This window comes from Alnus glutinosa, chromosome 6, assembly GCF_958979055.1.
Source record: "Alnus glutinosa chromosome 6, dhAlnGlut1.1, whole genome shotgun sequence".
Taxonomy (NCBI): domain Eukaryota; kingdom Viridiplantae; phylum Streptophyta; class Magnoliopsida; order Fagales; family Betulaceae; genus Alnus; species Alnus glutinosa.
The window spans coordinates 407,154-430,405 of NC_084891.1; the positions used below are offsets into that span (position 1 = coordinate 407,154).

Consider the following 23,252-nt stretch of genomic DNA (forward strand, 5'->3'; position numbering starts at 1 on the left):
GTTACCGAAAGTGATGGGGCAAGTGGATAATATATGCAAGTGTCTCAACTTGGAATAAATTGACGATGGTAGATATGCGTTTTGCTTGTGCAGTTGCTATATCTAGTGATAAATTCAAAATGGATTTCTTTAATGCATTTAATGGTGGCACTGACTCTAGCGAGGCCATTGTCTTTCTCACAAATTTTGAGTCATCAGCCTCCAAGGGAAGATGCCTCTTTTTTTCTTTTTTCTTTTTGGTTAAATAATTGACTCCAAGAGAAGAAGGAATGAGAGATTCGAACTAGTTACCTTTGCTTCATGAGACATGGTCTCCAGCTGATTGAGCTACTCTTTGGGGTAATGCCTCTTTCTTTCTTTTATAAATTTTCTTGTAAATGGTGACTAAGTGTTTACTGCATAGATTTTGTTCCTCTTCGGATTTTATTCTTTTTCCAATTTTGGTGATTGTTAACATTGATTTTGTCTTCCAGATGTTTCAAGCTTTGACCAAATTCTACCCAATGTTCTACTTTAAAATTTTCATTAATGATCTTTAAGCATTTTGGCTATTATGTTTTGACTTTCATTCCATTGCTGTAGTAGTGAAACTATTCCTTTTTAATGACATTAGCATTTTAAATCAACAAATGTTTATCAATTGAAAAGGAGCTTAGGGCATTCTCTTCTGTAGATATCACAGAAGGTTGGTCACTGCTAGGATATTTCTTTTATAATATATCCATTATGGACTTATTTTGTTTTATGCCTGTTATCTCTTATCTCAATAAAAGTGTAGGTGGCTGCACCCAAGGACTCTGATTGTGTACATTATTGATTTTTGTCCTCGTCTGAGTGGATCTTCTCGCAGATGGCTGCAAGAGGACAAATTCCATCAACCTTTGAGCGACGTTCTACCCAGACTCAAGGGATGATGCGGCAAAGTGCATTTTCTGGTTTGCGCACTGCTGCTGGCCAACGCCTCTTGGAGCCACTGCCTCCTCCTGACAGTTAGAGAATAAAATTGCTGTTCAGGCAGCAGAAATAGAACGGCTTGCAGGGGATAACCGTAGGTTGGCAGCCAGCCATTTGACTAGAAGCGGGAGCTTGTTGCTGCTCTTCAGGAAGTAGATAGAACCAATGACCACATTAGAAGCATCCAGAGTGAACATGATATAGAAAGCAGGCGTTTGCTAGATAAGATCAGAAAAATGCAAGCAGATATCAAAGCTGGTGAGGGTGTGAAGAAGGACCTGTAAAAAGCCCACATGGAGGCTCGGAGCTTAGTTACTTCCAGACAAGAGGTGACTGCACAAGTTCAGAAGGCTACTCAGGAATTGCAGAAAGCCCGCATAGATATAAAGACTATACCAGATTTGCATGCTGAACTTGACAGTTCGAGTCAGGAACACCAAAGGCTACGGTGAGTCATGCTTTTAAGTATCTTTCATGACTGTTTCCTCCTCTTAAACATCCATGTAAAGAACAGAGGTTGTTACTACATCCTTCACAAAATTTACCTTTAATTTGATATAGAAAGAATGAAAAATGGAAGGTGTCGAATGCTAATAATCAAACTTCAATAATGTGGCATACTGTAGGACCAAATAGCTTTGTAGTTAATATTCAGATAATCGGAATCTAATGAATGCAGTCATATAGCGTAGGAATGGATCCTCTGCAACCACCCGTTTTTACTCCTTTCACCCGGCCATTCCATGATAACTGAGAGACATTTTGGCATTCAAGTGAATCTGCTCAGTGATTAGAATTACTTTGTGCCCGATTGCTTTATCCATATATCTATGAGACTAAGATATTCCTGATTGCCATGCACTTGTAATTGGTAAATGAGTTAAATGAACTTGTGTTGGAATGTAAGTGTGGCATGACATCAAAATTGCTTAAACGTCTTAACACAAGTCATTTTTTTTGTGCTTAGACACTTTAATCATGCAGTGAGCAATGAAGGAATGGTAATGAACATTGGAGACAAAATATACTACATGCCTAATATTCTCAATCTCTGCCTTCAATTTTCTTTCTGAATCTACATGTCTTTTTTAACGTGGCTTGATAATTCTTTAAATCTGTTGTTTGGGTGAGCAGTGCTACATTTGAGTATGAAAAAGGAATAAACATAGAGCAAGTGGAGCAATTGAAAGCAATGGAGAAGAATCTGATTGGGATGGCAAGAGAAGTGGAAAAGTTGCGTGCTGAGGTCTTGAATGCTGAGAAGAGAGCAGCACTTGGTAACTTTTCTTGGCTGTATATATGATGGTCTTAGTAGTTGATAGATTCTTTAGATGTTCATTTCCAAGAGAAATGCTATACACTCTCAAGTGCGCGCTCCTTGACGTGGCAGTGAAAATCACTATTAGATTTTAGATTTAATGGTGATTTTCACTACCACGTCAAGGAGTATGCACTTGGAAGTGTAGGAGTGCGAGTGTATGTAGCATTTCTCCATTTCTAATGCCTTTGCTGAAACTGAGTGAAATAGCTCCAAGCCAATATGGTGGTGGTCACATGAATCCAGATTCTTTATACCCACCTCCTATACAAGGTGCTGGTGCCTATATTGATGGCTATGGGAGGCCTACTGTTCAGTTGGCTGTTGGGCCTGCAGGAGAGGGGATGATTCCATATAGCTGCAGAAATGCTGTAGCTGTCAGTGATGTTGCTGTCCCGAGTGCTGGCATTGGTGCTGTTCCTGGAGGAGCATATGATCCCTCACTCAGAGGTGAACATGAAGAAGCTGGCAGTAGAGGTTGTTCATAAGCTTTTCTGCCTTTGCTCTCAATTTGTTGGTTTAGCAATATGAGGTGTTGATTGGGTAATGTTGTTTTAAAAGCTGTAGATTAGGGCTCTCTCCATAATTAATTACTCTTTTCATACAAGATTATAAAACTTTTATTGCTTTTACAGAATTCTTTGCTCTCATGCTTAGACTAGCATTGCCTTTTCAGATACCTACAATTCTAAGCAAACAAGGAAAGGGGAAAGTTACAAGTGGGGGAAAGGGATATATGCTTCCAAAAATATAACTAGGGTTTCACATTTTTTCAAGGTGTTTCATAGTTTTTTAAAGTAGCACGTTCGAACTGGCTTAGGACGAGCTATTTTGCCAACTGGCTTTAAATCTCGTTTGAACTTAAACTTAGAACGAGCTATTCTATCTAGCTCTTTAGTCTTTTCTTTGTAGTCTGTTTTGACTCAGGAAACGTTGGAATTAGCAAGATTTCTTGAAACTTCATTGATTTTGTAGGTCTTTGAATCAGCTTTCGAAATTTGTATGAAGAATAGAGTAGGTTATCCATACAAAAAGTTGCAACTATTATGAAATAAATTGTTGGGTTTTGGGGATATAAATCACCTTACCCCACTCATCCAGCCCACTAAGAGAAAAATATCAATACAAAACTCTCGTTACATAAAAAGTAACTGCACCATTGATTTGTCAATTTTAGCTCGCAATCTGGCAAACATCTAAAGGCCATATTTAATAGCCTTTCGCCTTAAAAATGGTCACTTAATTTTTCCAAAAATTGAAAAGGGAGCTCAGATTCTCCCTCTAAACTTTTTATATGTAGTTATTGTTATAAAACAATGTACTGATTTAAGCATTACAATGTTCCCAGTCTCTTGGGGACCGACGGATTTTTTATTCGACCAAATACAATTTTTTCTATTTTGTAGGTGGCCTATCGCCAATCCGGCCGTCAAAAAAGTCGGTTTGACAGAAATGACACCTCCATTTTTTTTTTTTATTTACTAATTACATGGTTCATGTTGTAACTTGTTGAAAAGAAAGTGACCATCCAAGAATACGACGCCTTGTTGAATGTCAAGTTCTGTCCCGTCGTTCTATTCATATGTATATACTATAATTATAACACTAAAATTAAGAAATAGTCTTTGAATTCAGGTATGAAGGACGTACAGTAAATCTTTGGAACACGTTCTGAAAGAATTAAATCATTACGTAATAATCCAAAGTGGAGGTGAAAAAGAAATTGTGATGATCAAGGTGGTGCCACCACTACCGGTGGAGGCTCGTGTTGCACTCAAAACCATCAAAAAGTGGAGGACGTGCATGCGTGTCTCTTTTGTGAGCCTCAAATTTTCTTAATTTTACTCATTTGTTTGTAATAAACCATTGAAAATAGACATGACAGCACATAATTTAACATTTTTAAATGAATATTGTTGGTAGAGTTTTCGGTTGGGTGAAGTAAGACGTCAGATTCAATTAATTTCAATAGACAAAATATTTGAGAGCACGAGAGCACTTTAAATCAGAAAGATTCGACAGATTTGATACTTGGGATAATTAACTGCCTATTTATAGTCATGTAGTTATGATATAGTTTGAGTGCTCTGATTATAATTCCATTAATTAGGAGTTTAATTCCCAGACCGTGTGGGATTAGGCCTTCTATGTGGAGAGTCTGGTTTGAGTAGGACTGTCTTTTAGCTGAGTTTGAATAAGTCTCTTATCTCGAAAAACCCGAGTTAGAGTCCTTCTGCACCTTTTCTAGGGATTATGGATCAAATCTTATTCCATAATCCCGGCAGCAATATCCGAATGAAATATTTCAGCATGTTTCATCCATATCACCTTGTGGTAGCCCTAAGAAATTCATTCTCGGGACCAACTAAATATAGTCATTCTATAAGCGTTTTTCTCGTATTCCCGAGCACAGATGTTCTGAGATATATGTTTCAATTCTGCATATCCCCGATTCTAGTGACTGAGGATATTCATAAGATTTTGTAAGGGATCTTTGAGACCCTGATGATCGACCGGAACTTCATAGGTCACTTTGGGTCAGTTAGACCAATTGGATTCAAAGTTCGGTTATAGGCTCACTTGGGCTTTGGGCTTTGGGAATGATAATTTCCCAAAATTAATATACTTGATTACTTAATTAATGTTGAAGGGATCAGAATTCAACCTCTATCTTTTCCTTCATATTCTATAGAAGTGGTAGAACGACTGACTTTTATAACATTTTCAAGATGTACTTATATATATATATATGATCAAGAAAGATGACATCATATAAAGAAAAATAATTGTTTAAATTAAGATAAGTCCAGTCCTCTTGAGGCTTCTAGGTGGATCAAATTAACTCCATTCGAGGAAAGGCATCGTTTTAACTTTTAGAATTGTGTTAATATTATGTAAACAATAAAGAAGAATATATAAGAAGTGATCAGAGGTTAGATTTCCGAATCTTAATTACCAGTCCACAAAAAATATTGACCCTTTGCTTGTTTTATGTATATGAGAAAGATTTTGACTTATTATGACTGACTGAAAATGTTCTTGAGTTGAACATAACAGCATATGTCTTCCACAAGTAATGATACAAACTTAATTTACTGTAAATTTATGTGATAGCTAGCTAGAGATCGACAGCTGAAATGGATTAATTGCATCAAAAGATAAGTAAAACTCACATAATCCCAGGGAAATTAAATTTGAACCAACATACATCTCTTGAATTCACGCACGAAGGACTCTAAATAGGATACAAAGGAAGGATACCACATGCATATATAAAGACTCAAACTTAATTATTTATTCATAGTACTACTAAAAGTACGTGGTGACATTCTTTTGATCATTCCAAAGAAAATGATGTGATCACTTCATTTTCCATGCCCGTTCCCAGACCCATAGCCACGACCTTCACCATAACCAGAACCTTGGCCGGAGCCTTGACCGGAGCCACTGCCTCTGCCATAACCCTCACCGTATCCAGAACCCGAACTTGATCCTTGATTGCCTCCTGATCCTGATCCTGATCCGGCTCTAGACCCAGCATATGAACCTGCTTCTGACCCTGCACCAGAGCCTGACCCTGAGGCAGAAGCTGAACCCGAGCCTGAGCCAGAGCCAGAACCCGAGCCTGAGCCGGAGCCCGAGCCTGAGCCGGAGCCTGCACCACTTCCACCTCCTAGTCCTAGTCCAATGCCTATCCCAGCACCAATACCAATCCCACCAAGGTCCAATCCCAGGTCCTTTCTTGCCACTCGGCTTTCAGACACCACAGCCGCAAATGCTGAAATAAGCAAAGCAACCAGAGCCAAGGGCTTCAAACTACCCATTGGTTAGCCAAGAAGATAAAAAGGAAGCTTGAATATTGCTAGATTTAGGTGCTAGTAGTAGTGCTAAATGTGTTTGTGTGTGAGAGGAGCCACTGAACACCCACAGCTGTTTATAGTTATATATTCATAGATAGTGAGGCTGGTGGAGGATGTTAAGTGGTGATTAGTGTGTACGTATATGCAGCGAGAGGAAAGTGGGGAAACTTGTGGCTTTGCTTTATCATTTGGAACACTGTGATGAGGGACATTTGTCTGCAATCTCTGGTTCAACAAAATTAGTGGATCCATGAAAAGGCTCATGAGGGTTCATACGTGGAGATCATTCTTTTCGAGTATCAATCAGAGGTTGGGATTAAACATTATTATTATTATTATTCATATAGTATTGGTGCTGGGTACTTGCGTGGACCCAATATTATTAATTAGGATATATGGCACCGACCCATATGTTCTTATGATCACCCACTCAAGATAGTGGATCCAGTAAGGTTGGCTCCTAGAAATAATATATGAAATCATTAATTTCCTCTTTTTTTTTTTTTTTTTTTTTTTTTTTTTTTTTTTTTTCTGGGTTTAGCATGAAATCTCTTCTGCTAAAACATTTTAGACATGCAACATTATTTAGTGCAATATTAGGAATCATATAGGTAGAAGACACTAGAAAATTATTTTTTCAATGGAGCAATCACATCTTGAATATATATGCAAACCCCTAAAACAGAAAACTTCAATGTAAGCTTACTAAATAAGGAGGAGAAGCTGCATGGGGTCAATATCGGATAGTTTAATTACGAGTATACCAGTCATATTAAATCAACCACATCTTGAGATCCTAATATCGGGATGAACACAATATTGGTAGCATTGAAAAGCTTATTTAAGGGGTTATAAATTTATATTTCATGAAGAATTTTCAATTATAATATTTTAAAGGTCAAAATGGGTTGTTGATAGAAGTTCAACAATCTAGTTATAAAGTTTGTTTGAAATACTACATCGCATGTCTCGTTCGAATGAGATATTGCATCATACAAGGAAATTGAGACGGTCGGTTGATATCTCGATCGAATCAACTGAGGGGGTCATCGCAAGTCTCGTTCGTTCGAACGAGATTGTCGCAAGTTGGTTTTCTTTTGTCTTTTAGTAGGTTTACGACTTCTTTTTCCATATAAACTCAATAAGGACCTCTTACTCGCTTAGGCCGCAGTTTTATATTGTATTTTCATCGGTTTTCAATTAATAAGAAAATCCTTGAGATTGTGTTTTCTTCTATTTTCTTACAAATTCTTGAATTTTCTTAGTTTGTGAAAGAGTTGTGATTCTTTGATTTTCACTACACCAATGCTACATCACAAACGTACCTAAAGATCGCCTTTGAAAGAAAATTATTGCAGTAATTTAATGCTAGCTGTGGGTTTTACAAAATCGCAGCTGAAAGGAAAGCAGGCCCAGGCGAGCTAGCTGTTGGTTAGAAGAAAACATGCTTGAAAACACAATGTGTGTGTGTGTGTGAGAGAGACACTTAAACCAACCAGAAAAACAAAGATATATATTTGAGTGTTTGTGTGTGTGAGAGACACTTAGACCAACCAGAAAAACAAGATATATATATATATATATATATATATATATATATATATATATATATATATATGTTTGAAGATTCAACTTTTGTTCAAGCATGTGCTTTGCATCCAAAGTATAAAAAAATTTAATATCCAAGGGTTGATTATGACTACCATCTAGTATTACTCTTGTCATATTCCAAATTTAGATTTAAAAAGCTGTCATTAGTTGCATGGACATTATTGTGAAGTTTGATTGCTAACCCCAAATGGATGGAGGATAGATAAAGGAGTAAGTATAGACATTATACCCATATCCTTTTTGTGTATCTTTTAAACTGATGTGCATTTTGAAATTACTATTTGATCAAAATTCAATAGTGATGTGTTATAAATCAAATGATATATTGATTTTAAAAGCTGTATAATTTTTAGAGAGGTACAAGAGAGACGTTGTGGATATGACGTATAGAATTACTCAAAATAAAGATAATTGGGATTAAATAAAATTTGTTGGAAGACAAAGGTAGAGAACACATCACTGATCACACCACACAATATTTCATATTATAATATGGCCATACTTATAGGATACATATTCATCACCATCTACTTATTTATATAACAAATACGATGACAAAGATTTTCAGTTTTACGGGACCATTTGTCGTAGCATATTTAATATTCTTAGTTGGCATCTCCGCTACCGGAACCTTTACCATAGCCATGCCCCTCGCCGTAACCTTCACCACTGCCCGATCCGCTTCCTCTGCCAGAACCAGAACCAGAACCAGAACCCTCACCATGTCCAGACCCTGAACCTGAACCACGTCCACGGCCTTCGCCTGTTCCTTGTTCTTGGTTTCCTCCTGAGCCTGACCCCGCTCGAGAACCAGCTTCCGGGCCTGCACTGGACCCTGAACCAGATCCAGCTCGAGACCCAGCATATGAACCTGCTTCCGAGCCTGCACTGGACCCTGAACCAGACCCAGAAGCAGAACCTGAGCCAGAGCCAGAGCCAGAGCCAGAACCCGAGCCCGAGCCAGACCCAGAGCCACTGCCGCCTCCTCCTAAACCCACGCTGCCTCCTACACCCACGTCTATTCCTGTTCGAGCTCCAATTCCAACGCCACCAAGATCCACACCCAGGTCCTTCCTCGCAACTCGACTCTCAGAAACAATGGCAGACAAAGCAAAAAGCAGAGCAACAAGTGATAGAGATAAGTGGAATGCAGCCATTGTTAGTGAATTAAACAAGCAAATGAAACTTATATAAAACGTGAATATATATATATATTGCAACTGATCGATTTCCCAAATCTCAACCAAGGTCTATATATGTTGTTGGAGAGGGCTCACTCAGGAGAGTCAGCTACTTATAGTGTTGATCCTGAGGTTTTGAGCCAAAGTGGAATTGGTGATGTGGCTTCTTTGGAGGGTTTTGCTGGACAAAACTGGGTGGCTGATTTTGAAGGTATCGACAAGTGTTCATCCATTTGATCCCCCACTCACCGTAGTGCGCAGTTTAGTGGCTGGCTGTTTGCGTGCATGCGAGCGATTGACTAAAATATTTTGCAACACAATTAGAAGCTTCCTAACTAAAAACAAGTTCGATCAGTTGGAGGTCGAGAAACCTCGGATTTACGTTGGTGCATGTACCTACCCAATTGCCTATGGAATATGATCAAAAACAAATTAAGTTCAACAAAAACCTCAATTATATATGCTCCGAATTTCATCCAATATCAACAAATTCAGTTGGTGATGGAAGGAATTTTTCAGACGATTGGATTCAGACAAGGGATGAGGCTTTTTGTAACGTATAGAAAAGGGAAAAGTACACATAACCCTCTCAAATTACCATCTCATTATCAATGTACCCTCCAAACTACCAATTGTGTCAATGTCCCCCTTCAAACTACAAAAAAAATGTCAATATCTCCCCTAATACCAACAAAAAAACAAAAATGACCCTAAATTTTTTTAAATAAGACAAAAATGTCTTTATAAATTAAAAAAAAAAAACTAAAACTAAAAAATGAAAAAGAAAATAAAAAAAAAACTAAAAAATTATTTTTTTCAAAACAAAATTAAATAATTAAATAAAAAACGAAAAATAATACTTATTTTTTTAAAAAAGAAAAAAAAGTAAATGAAAAAATAACTGAAAATTATAAAAATATTTTAAAAAAAACCAAAAAGAAAAAAAAAACCAGTTTTTTTAAAATTAAAAAAAAATAAAGGAAAAAGTTTTTTTTTTTTTTTTTTAAAAAAGAAAAGAAACGGAAGACTAATACTTGAGTCACTTTTATTTTTAGAAAGAGTGAGTGTCCCTTTTAAAGTGAGGAGTTTACTGAATATGCTTCATGAATGTTTGCCACGCGGTGAGCTGAAAGCTATCTTATTATTGCCGTGTAATGTACTGTTTGAGTGAATCTTTTATATTAAATGAGCTTTAAGCTTGGACCCTATGTTGATTTATTCTACCAACCAAAGTTTTTTCAAAACTAGACAGGAGATTTTTTTTTTTTTTTTTAAAAAAAAAATCAATTTATTAAATCAATATCTATTATTAGTGCATGTAATTTTAAATAATGCATTTTTTTTTTGTTGAGATAATTGCACCGTTGGTCCTTGAGGTAGGTCATAATTATTTTTCACTCCCTGTGGTTCAAAAAGTTCATGGGAGATCCTCATGGTAAACAATAATTACAAATCAATCCCTGAACATATTTTCCATCTAAAAGTTAACAGATTCCGTTAGTCAACGACATTACACCCAACATGAAGCTGACATGTGTCCATTACAATAAAAAAAATATAAAATATAAAATATAATAAAAATATAAATAAATAAAATAAAAATATTTTTTTTTTTTTTTTTTTTTTTTTTTTATAAAAAAAAATAATAAAAAAATTCAAAGAGGCGGCTGTCCACCGACAGCCATCACTTCGGCTACCCCTAAATCCTTTGAGGTGGTTGCACACCATCCCTTGAAGTGGCCGGTGGTGGGCTCACATGAAAAATTAGAAGAAATGGGCTTTTGTTTTTTTCAATTCCCAAAACGGCAATCATTACATTGTTTAATTGTGATTTTAAAAGCCGCATAATTTTTAGAAAAGCACAAGAGAGCCGTGGTGGGTATGACGTTTAAAATTATTCAAAATAAAGGTAATTGAGATAAAATAAAATTTGTTGGAAGACAAAGGTAGAGAACACATCATTGATCACACCACACAATATTTCATATTATAATATGGCCATACTTATAGGATACATATTCATCACCATCTGCTTATTTATATAACAAAGACGGTGACAAAGATTTTCAGTTTTACGAGACCATTGGTCGTAGCATATTCAATATTCTTAGTTGGCATCTCCACTACCGGAACCTTCACCATATCCATGCCCCTCACCGTAACCTTCACCACTGCCCGATCCGCTTCCTCTACCAGAACCAGAACCAGAACCAAAACCCTCACCATGTCCAGACCCTGAACCCGAACCATGCCCACGGCCTTCGCCTGTTCCTTGTCCTTGGTTTGCTCCTGAGCCTGACTTCGCTTGAGACCCAGCATATGAACCAGCTTCCGAGCCTGCACTGGACCCTGAACCAGACCTAGCTCGAGACCCAGCATATGAACCTGCTTCCGAACCTGCACTGGACCCTGAACCTGAGCCAGAGCCAGAGCTGGCGCTAGAGCCAGAGCTAGCGCTAGAGCCAGAACTGGAGCCAGACCCAGAGCCACTGCCACTGCCACTGCCGCCTCCTCCTAAACCCAGGCCTACTCCTGTTCCGGCTCCAATTCCAACGCCACCAAGATCCACACCCAGGTCCTTCCTCGCAACTCGACTCTCAGAAACAATGGCAGATAAAGCAAAAAGCAGAGCAACAAGTGATAGAGGTAACTGGAATGCAGCCATTGTTAGTGAATTAAACAAGCAAATGAAGCTTATATAAAACGTGAATATATATATATTGCAACTGATTTCCGAAATCTCAACCAACGTCTATATATGTTGTTGGAGAGGGCTCACTCAGGAGAGTCAGCTACTTATAGTGTTGATACTGAGGTTTTGAGCAAAAGTGGAATTGGTGAGGTGGCTTCTTGGAGGGTTTTGCTGGACAAAACTGGGTGGCTGGTTTTGAAGGTTTCGACAAGTGTTCATCCATTTGATCCCCCACTCACCATAGTGCGCAGTTTAGTGGCTGTTTGCGTGCATGCGAGCGATTGACCAAAATATTTTGCAACACAATTAGAAGCTTCCTAACTAAAAACAAGTTCAGTTGGAGGTCGAGAAACCTCGGAATTACGTTGGTGCATGTATGTACCCAATTGCCTATGGAATATGATCAAAACAAAGTTCAACAAAAACCTCAATTATATATGCTACGAATTTCATCCAATATCAACAAATTCAGTTGGTGATGGAAGGAATTTTTCAACGATCGGACCGGCGATGAAGCTTTTTGTAAAATAGAAAAAATAATTCAGAGAACCTGTCGGTCCTTCAGGAGACTGGAGGCACTTTAACGGTCAAGTGAGTAGAGTGTTGAAGAGAAATCTGAATAAATTTTTTTGAAAGAAAAAGAAGATTAATATGTGAGTCTCTCTTATTTGTAAAGAGTGTCCCTTTTAAAGTGAGGAGTTTGCTGAATATGCTTCATGAATTAATGTTTGTCACACGGTGAGCTAATAGCTATCTTATTATTGTCATCTAATGGACTGATTGAGTGAATGCTTTAAGCTTGGACGGAGTTGGACCTATGCTGAATTATTCTACCAACAAAAGTTTTTTCAAAACTAGATTGGAGATTTTTTTTAAAATCAATTTATTAAATTAATATCTATTATTAGTGCATGTAATTTTAATAATGCATGTTTTTTTTTTTTTTTTTTAACAAACTTAATTATAGGACCCAAAAAAACCCGTTATGGGCTTTTTTATAAGCTAAGTGGGCTCACATAAAAAAATTAGAAGAAATGGGCTTTTGTTTATTTTCAACTCCCAAAACGACAATCAGCATATTGAACCTCTTGACCTTTTAAGGCATTCAAACGCGCAACAACAAACAAGATTAGGGATGATAATTTTTTTTTTCTTGATTTGATTAGGGGTGATAATTTGTATTTTGCTTTGTTGGGTTTTAATTTTATTGAAGTATAAATATTAAATTATATAATTCAATATTAATGTAATTTATTTAATTAAACGATCAGATCTTTCGATTTCAACTCGTTAATTTTGTGTCGGGTTTAAACGTCGTCGTGTAATAAAATTCACTTTTAAATATTACGTGTTTGAGTTCAAATCACATCAAATATGAGTATAAGACTATATATATTAATTTTAATTTAATTCATTTAATTAAACGAACCAAATCGGTTAATCCTAACCGGTTAATTTTTCATTAAATTATAGAGTTTGCAGAATTTATAAAAATTTGGGAGAGAGGACATCACCCATAAAACACTTTGACCATATTTTTGGTCATTTGTTGCAAGTCGGACAGAGTCAGAATTCAGAAACAGTTTGATTTGTTGTAAGTCGGTCGGAGAGACTCAGAATTCAGAAACAGTTTTTGTAAAAACTCACTCGGTGTCTCGAACCCATCCCCACCACCTTTTCCTCCGTGGGTGCAGAGTCTCTCCATCCATCACCGGCCCGATGTTAATCTCTGTTTACTGAAGTACACTTTTCCCTCCCACTATGCCTCGTACGTACCTCTCTTTCTTTCACCGATAATTATCGTTTTTGTTTTTGTTTTCTTGTTTATCTTAGATTTTAATGCTTTTGATTCTCTTAATTTTTGATTTTTTTTGGGTTTGGAATTTTTTATGGGACTGCTTGTTTTTGATGATCTTTATCGAATGTCACATTTGTTATCTGATGTGTGATTTTGATTCTTGCTTATATTCCGTATAAAGATGCTTCCTTGGGAGGAATTAAGTTCGTCGAGTATTGGCGTTAGCGTATGAATTTAGAGTATAAAATTCATGAAATGTACCATGACCCAGAAGTTCATTTCAATCAATTTGACCCAGAAGTTCATTTCAATCACTTCCCTGTTTGATATGTAATTTTTGGGGTGTTCAAAGCCATTCAGGTCTTATTCTCTTGCAATCAAATAACCTTTAACTTTTTTTTTTTTTTTTTTTTGGGGGGGGGGGGGGGGGGGGGGGTTGGTTTGTTTTCTCAGGTCCAATAATCAGGATTTGATATGAATGTTAATTCCAGTTATATGTTTCTTAGACCACTTTCACTGTACATGTTACACTTTCAATATAGTGATTTGTTTGTTTGGATCACCTGTATTAGTTCTTGCTTTCTGCATGATTATGGTATGATGTTAAAACACTTAAAGAGGGAGAAAAATGGGTCTTTTATATAAACTAATTTAATAAATCATCATTAAATCGTATATAAGGGGATTACGAGAAGAAAGAGTTATATTTTATAGTTTCCTATTCAGGAAAGATGAATGATTAAGCAAGCAGGTTATTCTAAAAGAAAAAAAAAGATATTAAGCAAGAAGGTTTGTGCGTGATACACGGGAATAAGCAATGTATTGCAGAAGTAATTCTCATACCTGAAGCTTCTTTAGTGAGAGGTTAAGAGAAAATTAAATCATGCATACATGAGTTTGGGACTCATGCTGGATCCAATTTTTACTACAAATATGTATCAATCATTGACAAATTGATGAAGTGGCCTAAGCTACTATTACTGGATCTAAAAGACTTGAACCTAGAATCCATCCAAGTAGGGGGCAACTAAGTTCCACTATACCACAAAAGCGATGCTGCAAAGTGTTTTTTCATAAAAAACTAAGAGGGCTGTATAGTTACTAAGAATGATGTGGTTTGCTTTATTTTGCATGTAAGGATATAAATCTATTTCTTATTATATTTGAAAGGAAAATCTATTTCAAGGTGCACTATTAGCTAGAGGGTTATATCACGTTCAGGAAGGATTTTCTATCTCTAGAGGTGCTCCGCAATCCGGTGTCTCTTATTTCTATGTTTGGCTTATCTGAGTTTGCCATAATTTTTTCGTAAAAAATAGATTCTATTCCTGCTTTCCTCTTTCTAGGATAAATTTGTATGACTGGAAATGCTAGATGTTATTGTGCTCTGTGCTCTTCTCAGAACATAAGAGATTGATGGGCAGTGGAAGTTTTCCCTCTCTAGGAAATTACAATGAAGATCCTCACTCCAAAAGTTCAGTGGTTAATGTCGACGACTTTTAGTAGGATCCACATAGCTGTCCAGGCAAAACATCTGTCTGGGAGACAGCTTCTGTTTGACGAATGAGAAAAGAGAAAACGGAGAGAGAGAGAGAGAGAGAGAGAGAGATGGAGAGTAGTAAATAAAGAAGGAATAAAGTAGGAAAGTATTGTTAATTTGAATAATTTCACCGTGAAAGATGAATTATCTGCATTATGTTACTGCCATCCTATTTTGCTGTGATTGTTGCAATTGCAATTCCATTATGGAGTGAATTTTAGATCATAAATAAACAAAACTCAGCTCAACAGCTTTACAGTGAGTTGGGTGCAGATCATTTCACTATTAACTAGAATTTCTTAGTTTGGTATCTACAACCAATTGTTGAGTATGCTATGTAGTTTATATAGATATATATGGGACGTTATACTTTTAGTTGGGATCTTGTTAAGTTCATATATGAAACAAGATACACCTTTTGCTAACTCCTTGTTACTGTTAGCGAAAGTGATGGGGCAAGTGGATAATATATGCAAGTGTCTCAACTTGGAATAAATTGACGATGGTAGTTTTGTGGGGGGTTTATCACAACATATCATTGTACTATAATTAGATATGCGTTTTGCTTGTGCAGTTGCTATATCTAGTGATAAATTCAAAATGGATTTCTTTAATGCATTAAATGGTGGCACTGACTCTAGCGAGGTCATTGTCTTTCTCACAAATTTTGAGTCATCAGCCTCCAAGGAAAGATGCCTCTTTTTTTCTTTTTCTTTTTTGGTTAAATAATTGACTCCAATAGAAGAAGGAAGGAGAGATTCGAACTAGTTATCTTTGCTTCATGAGACATGGTCTCTAGCTGATTGAGCTACCCTTTGGGTAATGCCTCTTTCTTTCTTTTATGAATTTTCTTGTAAATGGTGACCAAGTGTTTACTGCATAGATTTTGTTCCTCTTCGGATTTTATTCTTTTTCCAATTTTGGTGATTGTGAACATTGATTTTGTCTTCCAGATGTTTCAAGATTTTGACCAAATTCTACCCAATGTTCTACTTTAAAATTTTCATTAATGATCTTTAACCATGTTGGCTATTATGTTTGACTTTCATTCCATTGCTGTAGTAGTGAAACTATTCCTTGTTAATGACATTAGCAATTTAAATCAACAAATGTTTATCAATTGAAATGGAGCTAATTTCATGTAGGTGTAGTTTTGGGGCTTTCTTAAGTCAAATGCATGTATTGGAAACAAATAAAAGAGTATTTTACTGCTTCTTGGCAGAGCATATTAGGAGCTTTATATCTTCAGGTAGGTAATGCTTTGTTGATAATGCAAATGTGCATGGATGCTCATAGGAGTATTTTTCTAACTCTTCCTAGTAAATCTTATTTGGAGAGACGGCTAATGCCTTGTGACCTTTATGATATTTCATAGATTGCCAATTTGTCCGGGTAATCTTTTGAGTTGGTTTACTGAGCTGTCTGGTTATTTCTTTTAAGTTTGTACAAGAGTATAATTTTAGCTTTTTCAATATTTCTGTAATGCATTCTAGGAATTCTGCAGGCTTTACTGTCAGTGTAAACTGTAAACATCTACTATTGATCATTAATTTTTTCATAGGATCCTTATAAACATCTTCAGAAACTTGTTTCAATTCAACTGCAGCTACTTAGCCAAGAAAAAAAAAAAACTGCATTTTTGTTACCTTAGGGCATTCTCTTCTGTAGATATCACAGAAGTTGGTCACTGCTAGGATATTTCTTTTATAATATATCCATTATGGACTTATTTTGTTTTATGCCTGTTATCTCTTATCTCAATAAAAGTGTAGGTGGCTGCACCCAAGGACTCTGATTGTGTACGTTATTGATTTTTGTCCTCGTCTGAGTAGATCTTCTCGCAGATGGCTGCAAGAGGACAAATTCCATCAACCTTTGAGCGACGTTCTACCCAGACTCAAGGGATGATGCGGCAAAGTGCATATTCTGGTTTGCGCACTGCTGCTGGCCAACGCCTCTTGGAGCCACTGCCTCCTCCCGAACTGTTAGAGAATAAAATTGCTGTTCAGGCAGCAGAAATAGAACGGCTTGCAGGGGATAACCGTAGGTTGGCAGCCAGCCATTTGACTTTGAAGCGGGAGCTTGTTGCTACTATTCAGGAAGTAGATAGAACCAATGACCACATTAGAAGCACCCAGAGTGAACATGATATAGAAAGCAGGCGTTTGCTAGATAAGATTAGAAAAATGCAAGCAGATATCAAAGCTGGTGAGGGTGTGAAGAAGGACCTGCAAAAAGCCCACATGGAGGCTCGGAGCTTAGTTACTTCCAGACAAGAGCTGACTGCACAAGTTCAGAAGGCTACTCAGGAAATGCAGAAAGCCCGCATAGATATAAAGACTATACCAGATTTGCATGCTGAACTTGACAGTTCGAGTCAGGAACACCAAAGGCTACGGTGAGTCATGCTTTTAAGTATCTTTCATGAATGTTCCTCCCCTTAAACATCCATGTAAAGAACAGAGGTTGTTACTACATCATTCACAAAATTTACCTTTAATTTGATATAGCAAGAATGAAAAATACAAGGTGTCGAATGCTAATAATCAAACTTCAATAATGTGGCATACTGTAGGACCAAATAGCTTTGTAGTTAATATTCAGATAATCGGAATCTAATGAATGCAGTCATATAGCGTAGCAATGGATCCTCTGCAACCACCCTTTTTTACTCCTTTCACTGGGCCATTCCATGATAACTGAGAGACATTTTGGCATTCAAGTGAATCTGCTCAGTGATTAGAATTTACTTTGTGCCCGATTGCTTTATCCATATATCTATGAGACTAAGATATTCCTGATTGCCATGCACTTGTAATTGGTAAATGAGTTAAATGAACTTGTGTTGGAATATAAGTGTGGCATGACATCAAAATTGCTTAAACGTCTATACACAAGTCACTTTTTTTTGTGCTTAGACACTTTAATCATGCAGTGAGCAATGAAGGAATGGTAATGAACATTAGAGACAAAATATACTACATGCCTAATATTCTCAATCTCTGCCTTCAATTTTCTTTATGAATCTACATATCTTTTTTAACGTGGCTTGATAATTCTTTAAATCTGTTGTTTGGGTGAACAGTGCTACATTTGAGTATGAAAAAGGAATAAACATAGAGCAAGTGGAGCAATTGAAAGCAATGGAGAAGAATCTGATTGGGATGGCAAGAGAAGTGGAAAAGTTGCGTGCTGAGGTCTTGAATGCTGAGAAGAGAGCAGCACTTGGTAACTTTTCTTTGTTGTATATATGATGGTCTTAGTAGTTGATAGATTCTTTAGATGTTCATTTCCAATAGAAATGCTACACACACTCTCGCTCCCACACTTTTAAGTGCGTACTCCTTGACATGGTAGTGAAAATCACCATTAGATTTTAGATTTAATTGTGATTTTCACTACCACGTCAAGGAGTATGCACTTAAAAATGTAGGAGTGCGAGTGTGTGTGACATTTCTTTATTTCTAATGCCTGTGCTGAAACTGTGTGAAATAGCTCCAAGCCAATATGGTGGTGGTCACATGAATCCAGATTCTTTATACCCACCTCCTATACAAGGTGCTGGTGCCTATATTGATGGCTATGGGAGGCCTATTGTTCAGTTGGCTGTTGGGCCTGCAGGAGAGGGGATGATTCCATATAGCAGCAGCAATGCTGTAGCTGTCAGTGGTGCTGCTGTCCCGAGTGCTGGCAGTGGTGCTGTTCCTGGAGGAGCATATGATCCCTCACTCAGAGGTGAACATGAAGAATCTGACATTAGAGGCTATTCATAAGCTTTTCTGCCTTTGCTCTCAATTTGTTGGTTTAGCAATATGAGGAGTTGATTGGGTAATGTTGTTTTAAAGGCTGTAGATTAGGGCCCTCTCCATAATTAATTACTCTTTTCATTCAAGATTATAAAACTTTTATTACTTTTACAGAATTCTTTGCTCTCATGCTTAGACGAGTATTACCTTTTCAGATACCTACAATTCTAAGCAAACAAGGAAAGGGGAAAGTTACAAGTGGGGGAAAGGGGTATATGCTTCCAAAAATATAATGGGAAGCGGGATCGCGAAGGACTGAAATAAATCTAACAATCAGTTTCTCTCGTTTGAACGAGTCACTTACTCGTTTGAACCTAACTAGGGTTTCACATTTTTTCAAGGTGTTTCATAGTTTTCTAAAGCGGCGCGTTAGAACTGGCTTAGGACGAGCTATTTTGCCAACTGGTTTTAAATCTCGTTTGAACTTAAACTTAGAATGAGCTATTCTGTCTAGCTTTTTAGTCTTCTCTTTGTAGTTCGTTTTGACTCGGTAAGTGTTGGAATTAGCAAAATTTCATGAAACTTCATTGATTTCGTAGGTCTTTGAATCAATTTTCTAAATTTGTATGAAGAATAGAGTAGGTTATCCGTACAAAAAGTTGCAACTATTATAAAATAAATTGTTGGGTTTTGGGGATATAAATCACCTTACCCCACTCAACCAGCTCACCAAGAGAAAAATATCAACACAAAACTCTTATTACATAAAAAGTAACTGCTCCATTGATCAGTCAATTTTAGCCTGTTATGGGGCAAACATCCAAATGCCATATTTAATAGTCTCTCACCTTAAAAATGGTCACTTAATTTCTCCAAAAACAGGAAAGGGAGCTCAGATTCTCTCGTTGTATGTGGTTATTTTATAAAATAATGTACTGATTTAAGCATTACAATGTTCCCAATCTCTTGGGTACCAACGGATTTTCGATACGACCAAATACAATTTTTTATTTTATTTTGTAGGTGACCTGTCGCTAGTCCGACCGTCAAAAAAGTTGGTTAGACAGAAATGACACTAAAAACTTTGTAAAAAGAATAAAAGAATAAAGAATGTAAACCTTGCAAGAAGCAAGCCAACAAACTTTTAAAAGAGGAGATTTGCATCGACAGTTATTAATTCTAAATTTTCTTACAGCAACTACTTTATTCTTATTTAGATAATAAAAACAAATTTTATTAAAAGAAGAAGATCCATACACCTCAAAACAAAGGGAATTAAAGACAAATTGCAAAAGAAAATGCCACCTTCAAATTGTGGCAAAATGCTCCAACATAGTGGCGAGGAATAACAAGAAATGAGAAACAATGAGTACTAACGCCATCACAACCAAGAAGAACCCAAGTTTCCTCCATTTTCCCTGTAATGTTCTTAAGAATCCTTTTTGGCAAGACTTGCAGTTGTAACATAGAACGTTTTGATCATTGCTCCATGAATCGCAATCACTGTCATATGGATATGATTTATCTTTCACTACTCCATCTTCCTTTTCCCAAAAAGTGGCGTTTACATATTGCATTTCACATATTGATGGAGGTTTGCAACAGCCTCCCTTCAGAAATATCAACATAAAATAAACACTTATAATTTCTATTTTTTTGGACGTAAGAATACAAGCAAATACAGAGAAAAAAAAAAAAAAAAACAAGAAGAGATTAGACGGGTTCCTTTCCACTGTCAATCTAGATGCAGGAAAGGCGTAGTTGAGGGAAGATGGGAATGATTCCAGAAAAGAGTCTGGAGGCGGCCCATTTTGCAACAAAGTAGGCGCAGAAGTTTGTAGATCGATCTGTTAACTTGCCTAGCTAGCTTCCTAAGAGGAGGAAGCTCAGGAGATGGTGTGGAAGATAACTGAGATCATGATTAGGAAAATCTTCCAATCAATACTGGGAGGTATACTTGAACATATTAGATGGGGTTCTTTCCACTGTCAATCCAAATGGAAAGACGCAGTTGAAGGAAGATGGGAAATGCGCTTCCATAGAAGAGTTTGGAAGCGGCCCATTTTGCTATAAGATGGGCGCAAAATTTGTACATCTGTGAACTTTCTTGGCTTCCTACTCTTAGGAAGCTGAAATGGTGTGGAAGATAAACTGAGATGATTGAGAAAATCTTGCAATTAATCAATAGTCAGAAGGCTCATTATAATTAAGAATATGCATGCAAATTTAAAACAAATAAATGAAATAATATAATTAATTACCTCAATGGGTGACAATCTTTTTATGCTGAAGTCATATGATTTGAGCATAAAGGATCTTGACACCAAATCAGTGCATGCTCCTGTATCATAAATGCATGATCTGATATTGTGCCAGTTGTTCTGGTTGCGAACCTTCAGCTTGAGCCACATTGGTGAGCCTGGAATTGTCCGACTCTCCATCTTATATGCCCCAGTGAGGGCAAGCCCTATGGTGAGCATAACAATCAATGGCGCCATAACTACAACAAGTCCTGGCATTGGAAATCGAGATTGCAAGAAGGCAACACTATTGCTAACTAAGAAAATAAAGAGCAACCCAATGCCAATGCCCATCTGCAACTTCGGCAACCTTAGAAGAATTTCACAGTCATAGCCTCTCATATATAATAGCCATATAACTGAGCCAAGAACAGGAAGTGACAAAATGAAAGTTAGAATAGTCAATACTCTTATTAGGAGTTTTACTTGGATTGTTGCTTTCTCCCTCGTCGAAAAACCTCCTTTGGGTTGATTTTCCATCTCTGTTATCGTCATGGAACCTCCTCCTTTGGGTTGATTTTCTTTCTCTGTCACGGTCACTGTCACTGCTTCTACAAGATCAGTATTTTGTGCCATGTTAATATTCAACTGTTGAATATGCTTTAACCTCGATCTTTCTGTTTGTGTTTAATAAGTCAAAAACAAAAACGTGCATCTTATGTTGGTTGAAGAGAGATTATTTAGGGAGAGTTTTGTGATGGATCTATGTAAAAACTAGGTCAAAGTGCTAACTAACTGCACTTATGATGCTGAAAAAAACAGAAAAGACAAAAACAAAAGGAAAATATTACGTGATTCTCTCATCTCACAAAAACGAAGTCAATCTTGTATGTACGTATTTAGACAAAATTCTTGTCACATGCAATTAAATGTTTGAAATATATATATATATATATATATATATAAGAAGAAGCTAATCGTGGCAAAGGTTAATTAGATCAAATTATTAATTTTGTTCTTAGATATACATTAAAATAGAATTAAGCTTAAATTTGAAACGTTAATTGATCAGTGCTTTAATAAAATTAAATTGCATATATTAATCTGAAAATAAGTTTGAATGTACAAAAGAAAGAAATAATAACTATTTTAAACAACTAATTTATCAATGAAACCAAGTCTCAACAAATTATGATAGGAACTATTTTTAAGCCTGCTTATATGCAGATGAAAGATGCTAGCTTCAAAAGTTCCAAACTTTTTTTCAATATTGATCGAGGGTAATGGAGATGCCAACACATTCCCCATATTTAGTAACACTTATTACCTATTTGTCAAAATTCTTTACATGTTTCTCGATCGCCTTACTATCATATATATATAGATGAAAAGCAAATATTAAGAAAAAGCTTTTTAAAATACTATATGTTAATAATCACCATCTTCACTCAAAAACCTAAGCCATTTGACTCTAATTAAACTAATATATAATATATGGGAGTTTTGGATTGTATTTTGTAGTAGTTGCTTTAGGGTTGAGATGGATAGTTCAAGAATTTAGTAAGTTTATGAATATATACATTCCTTCCCATAATTCGATCAAAGCCCAATCAGAGTAAGCTAGACTGTCATATCTTTTGATTTGTGTATCAAATGAAGGCAAGCTTAGTGGTTTGGAAATTTGATTCAAAAGGCTACAATTTTTTGTTTTACAAAAAATTGTCAATTCCAATTCTACAATATTTTTTTTTTTTTTTTTTTTTTTTTTTGAAATATTGGTGGAACTAAGAAGAACGGAAATGGAAGGTCCAAGAAAAACCGTTTGCCATTTTTGTTTTTTATTTTTCTAGTTAAGTTGTTCGTAAATTTTTTATTTTTCTAAGTAAAAAAGCAGAGAGAGAGAGAGAGCGCTTAGAGCAACTATTCTATCTAAATGTGACCATAATAACACTTGTCCGTTAAAAATCAGACAAGAGGACTGTTTGTCATTTGAAATCCATATAAATGCATTAAAATTTCTACAATTGTTGGATCTCTTAGTTTGTTTGAACATTTTTAATTAAAGTTAATTGGGTCCGTCCACTCTACTCTAAGATCCATTCACTAAATAATTCAACCAACCTCAAACTTTCTCATTACTCATTACCCTAATCATATATATATATATATATATATATATATATATATATATATATATATATATATATATATATATTCACTTTCTATTAAATATTAACCTTAAATAATAACATGTTTCCATACGTACGTACATGGGCTGTCTTGTTTCTTTGGATATGTTTCACAACATTTTT

The 23,252-nt window shown here is 36.2% G+C and overlaps 5 protein-coding genes and 1 pseudogene across 7 annotated transcripts; 2 read left to right on the plus strand and 4 right to left on the minus strand.

Moving 5' to 3' along the window:
* Positions 1 to 779: 779 nt before the first annotated feature.
* On the plus strand, positions 780 to 2,897 carry LOC133871357 (protein FLX-like 4; annotated as a pseudogene).
* A 2,528-nt stretch (positions 2,898 to 5,425) lies between these two features.
* Positions 5,426 to 6,219, minus strand: LOC133870953 (glycine-rich protein 5-like). Its single transcript, XM_062308252.1, has one exon. The coding sequence runs from the start codon at positions 6,094 to 6,096 to the stop codon at positions 5,638 to 5,640; it is 459 nt and encodes a 152-aa protein (XP_062164236.1). The 5' UTR covers positions 6,097 to 6,219; the 3' UTR covers positions 5,426 to 5,637.
* A 1,984-nt stretch (positions 6,220 to 8,203) lies between these two features.
* Positions 8,204 to 9,015, minus strand: LOC133870789 (glycine-rich cell wall structural protein-like). Its single transcript, XM_062308009.1, has one exon. The coding sequence runs from the start codon at positions 8,898 to 8,900 to the stop codon at positions 8,349 to 8,351; it is 552 nt and encodes a 183-aa protein (XP_062163993.1). The 5' UTR covers positions 8,901 to 9,015; the 3' UTR covers positions 8,204 to 8,348.
* A 1,870-nt stretch (positions 9,016 to 10,885) lies between these two features.
* Positions 10,886 to 11,698, minus strand: LOC133871091 (glycine-rich cell wall structural protein 2-like). The gene has a single exon (XM_062308452.1). The coding sequence runs from the start codon at positions 11,587 to 11,589 to the stop codon at positions 11,032 to 11,034; it is 558 nt and encodes a 185-aa protein (XP_062164436.1). The 5' UTR covers positions 11,590 to 11,698; the 3' UTR covers positions 10,886 to 11,031.
* A 1,435-nt stretch (positions 11,699 to 13,133) lies between these two features.
* LOC133871922 (protein FLX-like 4) lies at positions 13,134 to 18,876 on the plus strand. Of its 3 annotated transcripts, none has more exons than XM_062309389.1 (4): positions 13,134 to 13,384; positions 16,722 to 17,352; positions 18,040 to 18,182; positions 18,450 to 18,876. In XM_062309389.1, the coding sequence occupies exons 2-4, from the start codon at positions 16,799 to 16,801 to the stop codon at positions 18,725 to 18,727; spliced, it is 975 nt and encodes a 324-aa protein (XP_062165373.1). In that variant the 5' UTR covers positions 13,134 to 13,384; positions 16,722 to 16,798; the 3' UTR covers positions 18,728 to 18,876. The 3 variants fall into 3 exon arrangements, with proteins under 3 accessions (XP_062165373.1, XP_062165371.1, XP_062165372.1); XM_062309387.1 differs by having other exon boundaries at positions 16,727 to 17,352; XM_062309388.1 differs by having other exon boundaries at positions 13,135 to 13,384; positions 16,799 to 17,352.
* A 1,131-nt stretch (positions 18,877 to 20,007) lies between these two features.
* LOC133870526 (tetraspanin-15) lies at positions 20,008 to 21,576 on the minus strand. The gene is made up of 2 exons (XM_062307687.1): positions 20,962 to 21,576; positions 20,008 to 20,310 (listed from the first exon to the last, which is right to left on the minus strand). Exons 1-2 carry the CDS (start codon positions 21,574 to 21,576, stop codon positions 20,008 to 20,010), a joined length of 918 nt encoding a protein of 305 aa, XP_062163671.1.
* Positions 21,577 to 23,252: the final 1,676 nt, after the last annotated feature.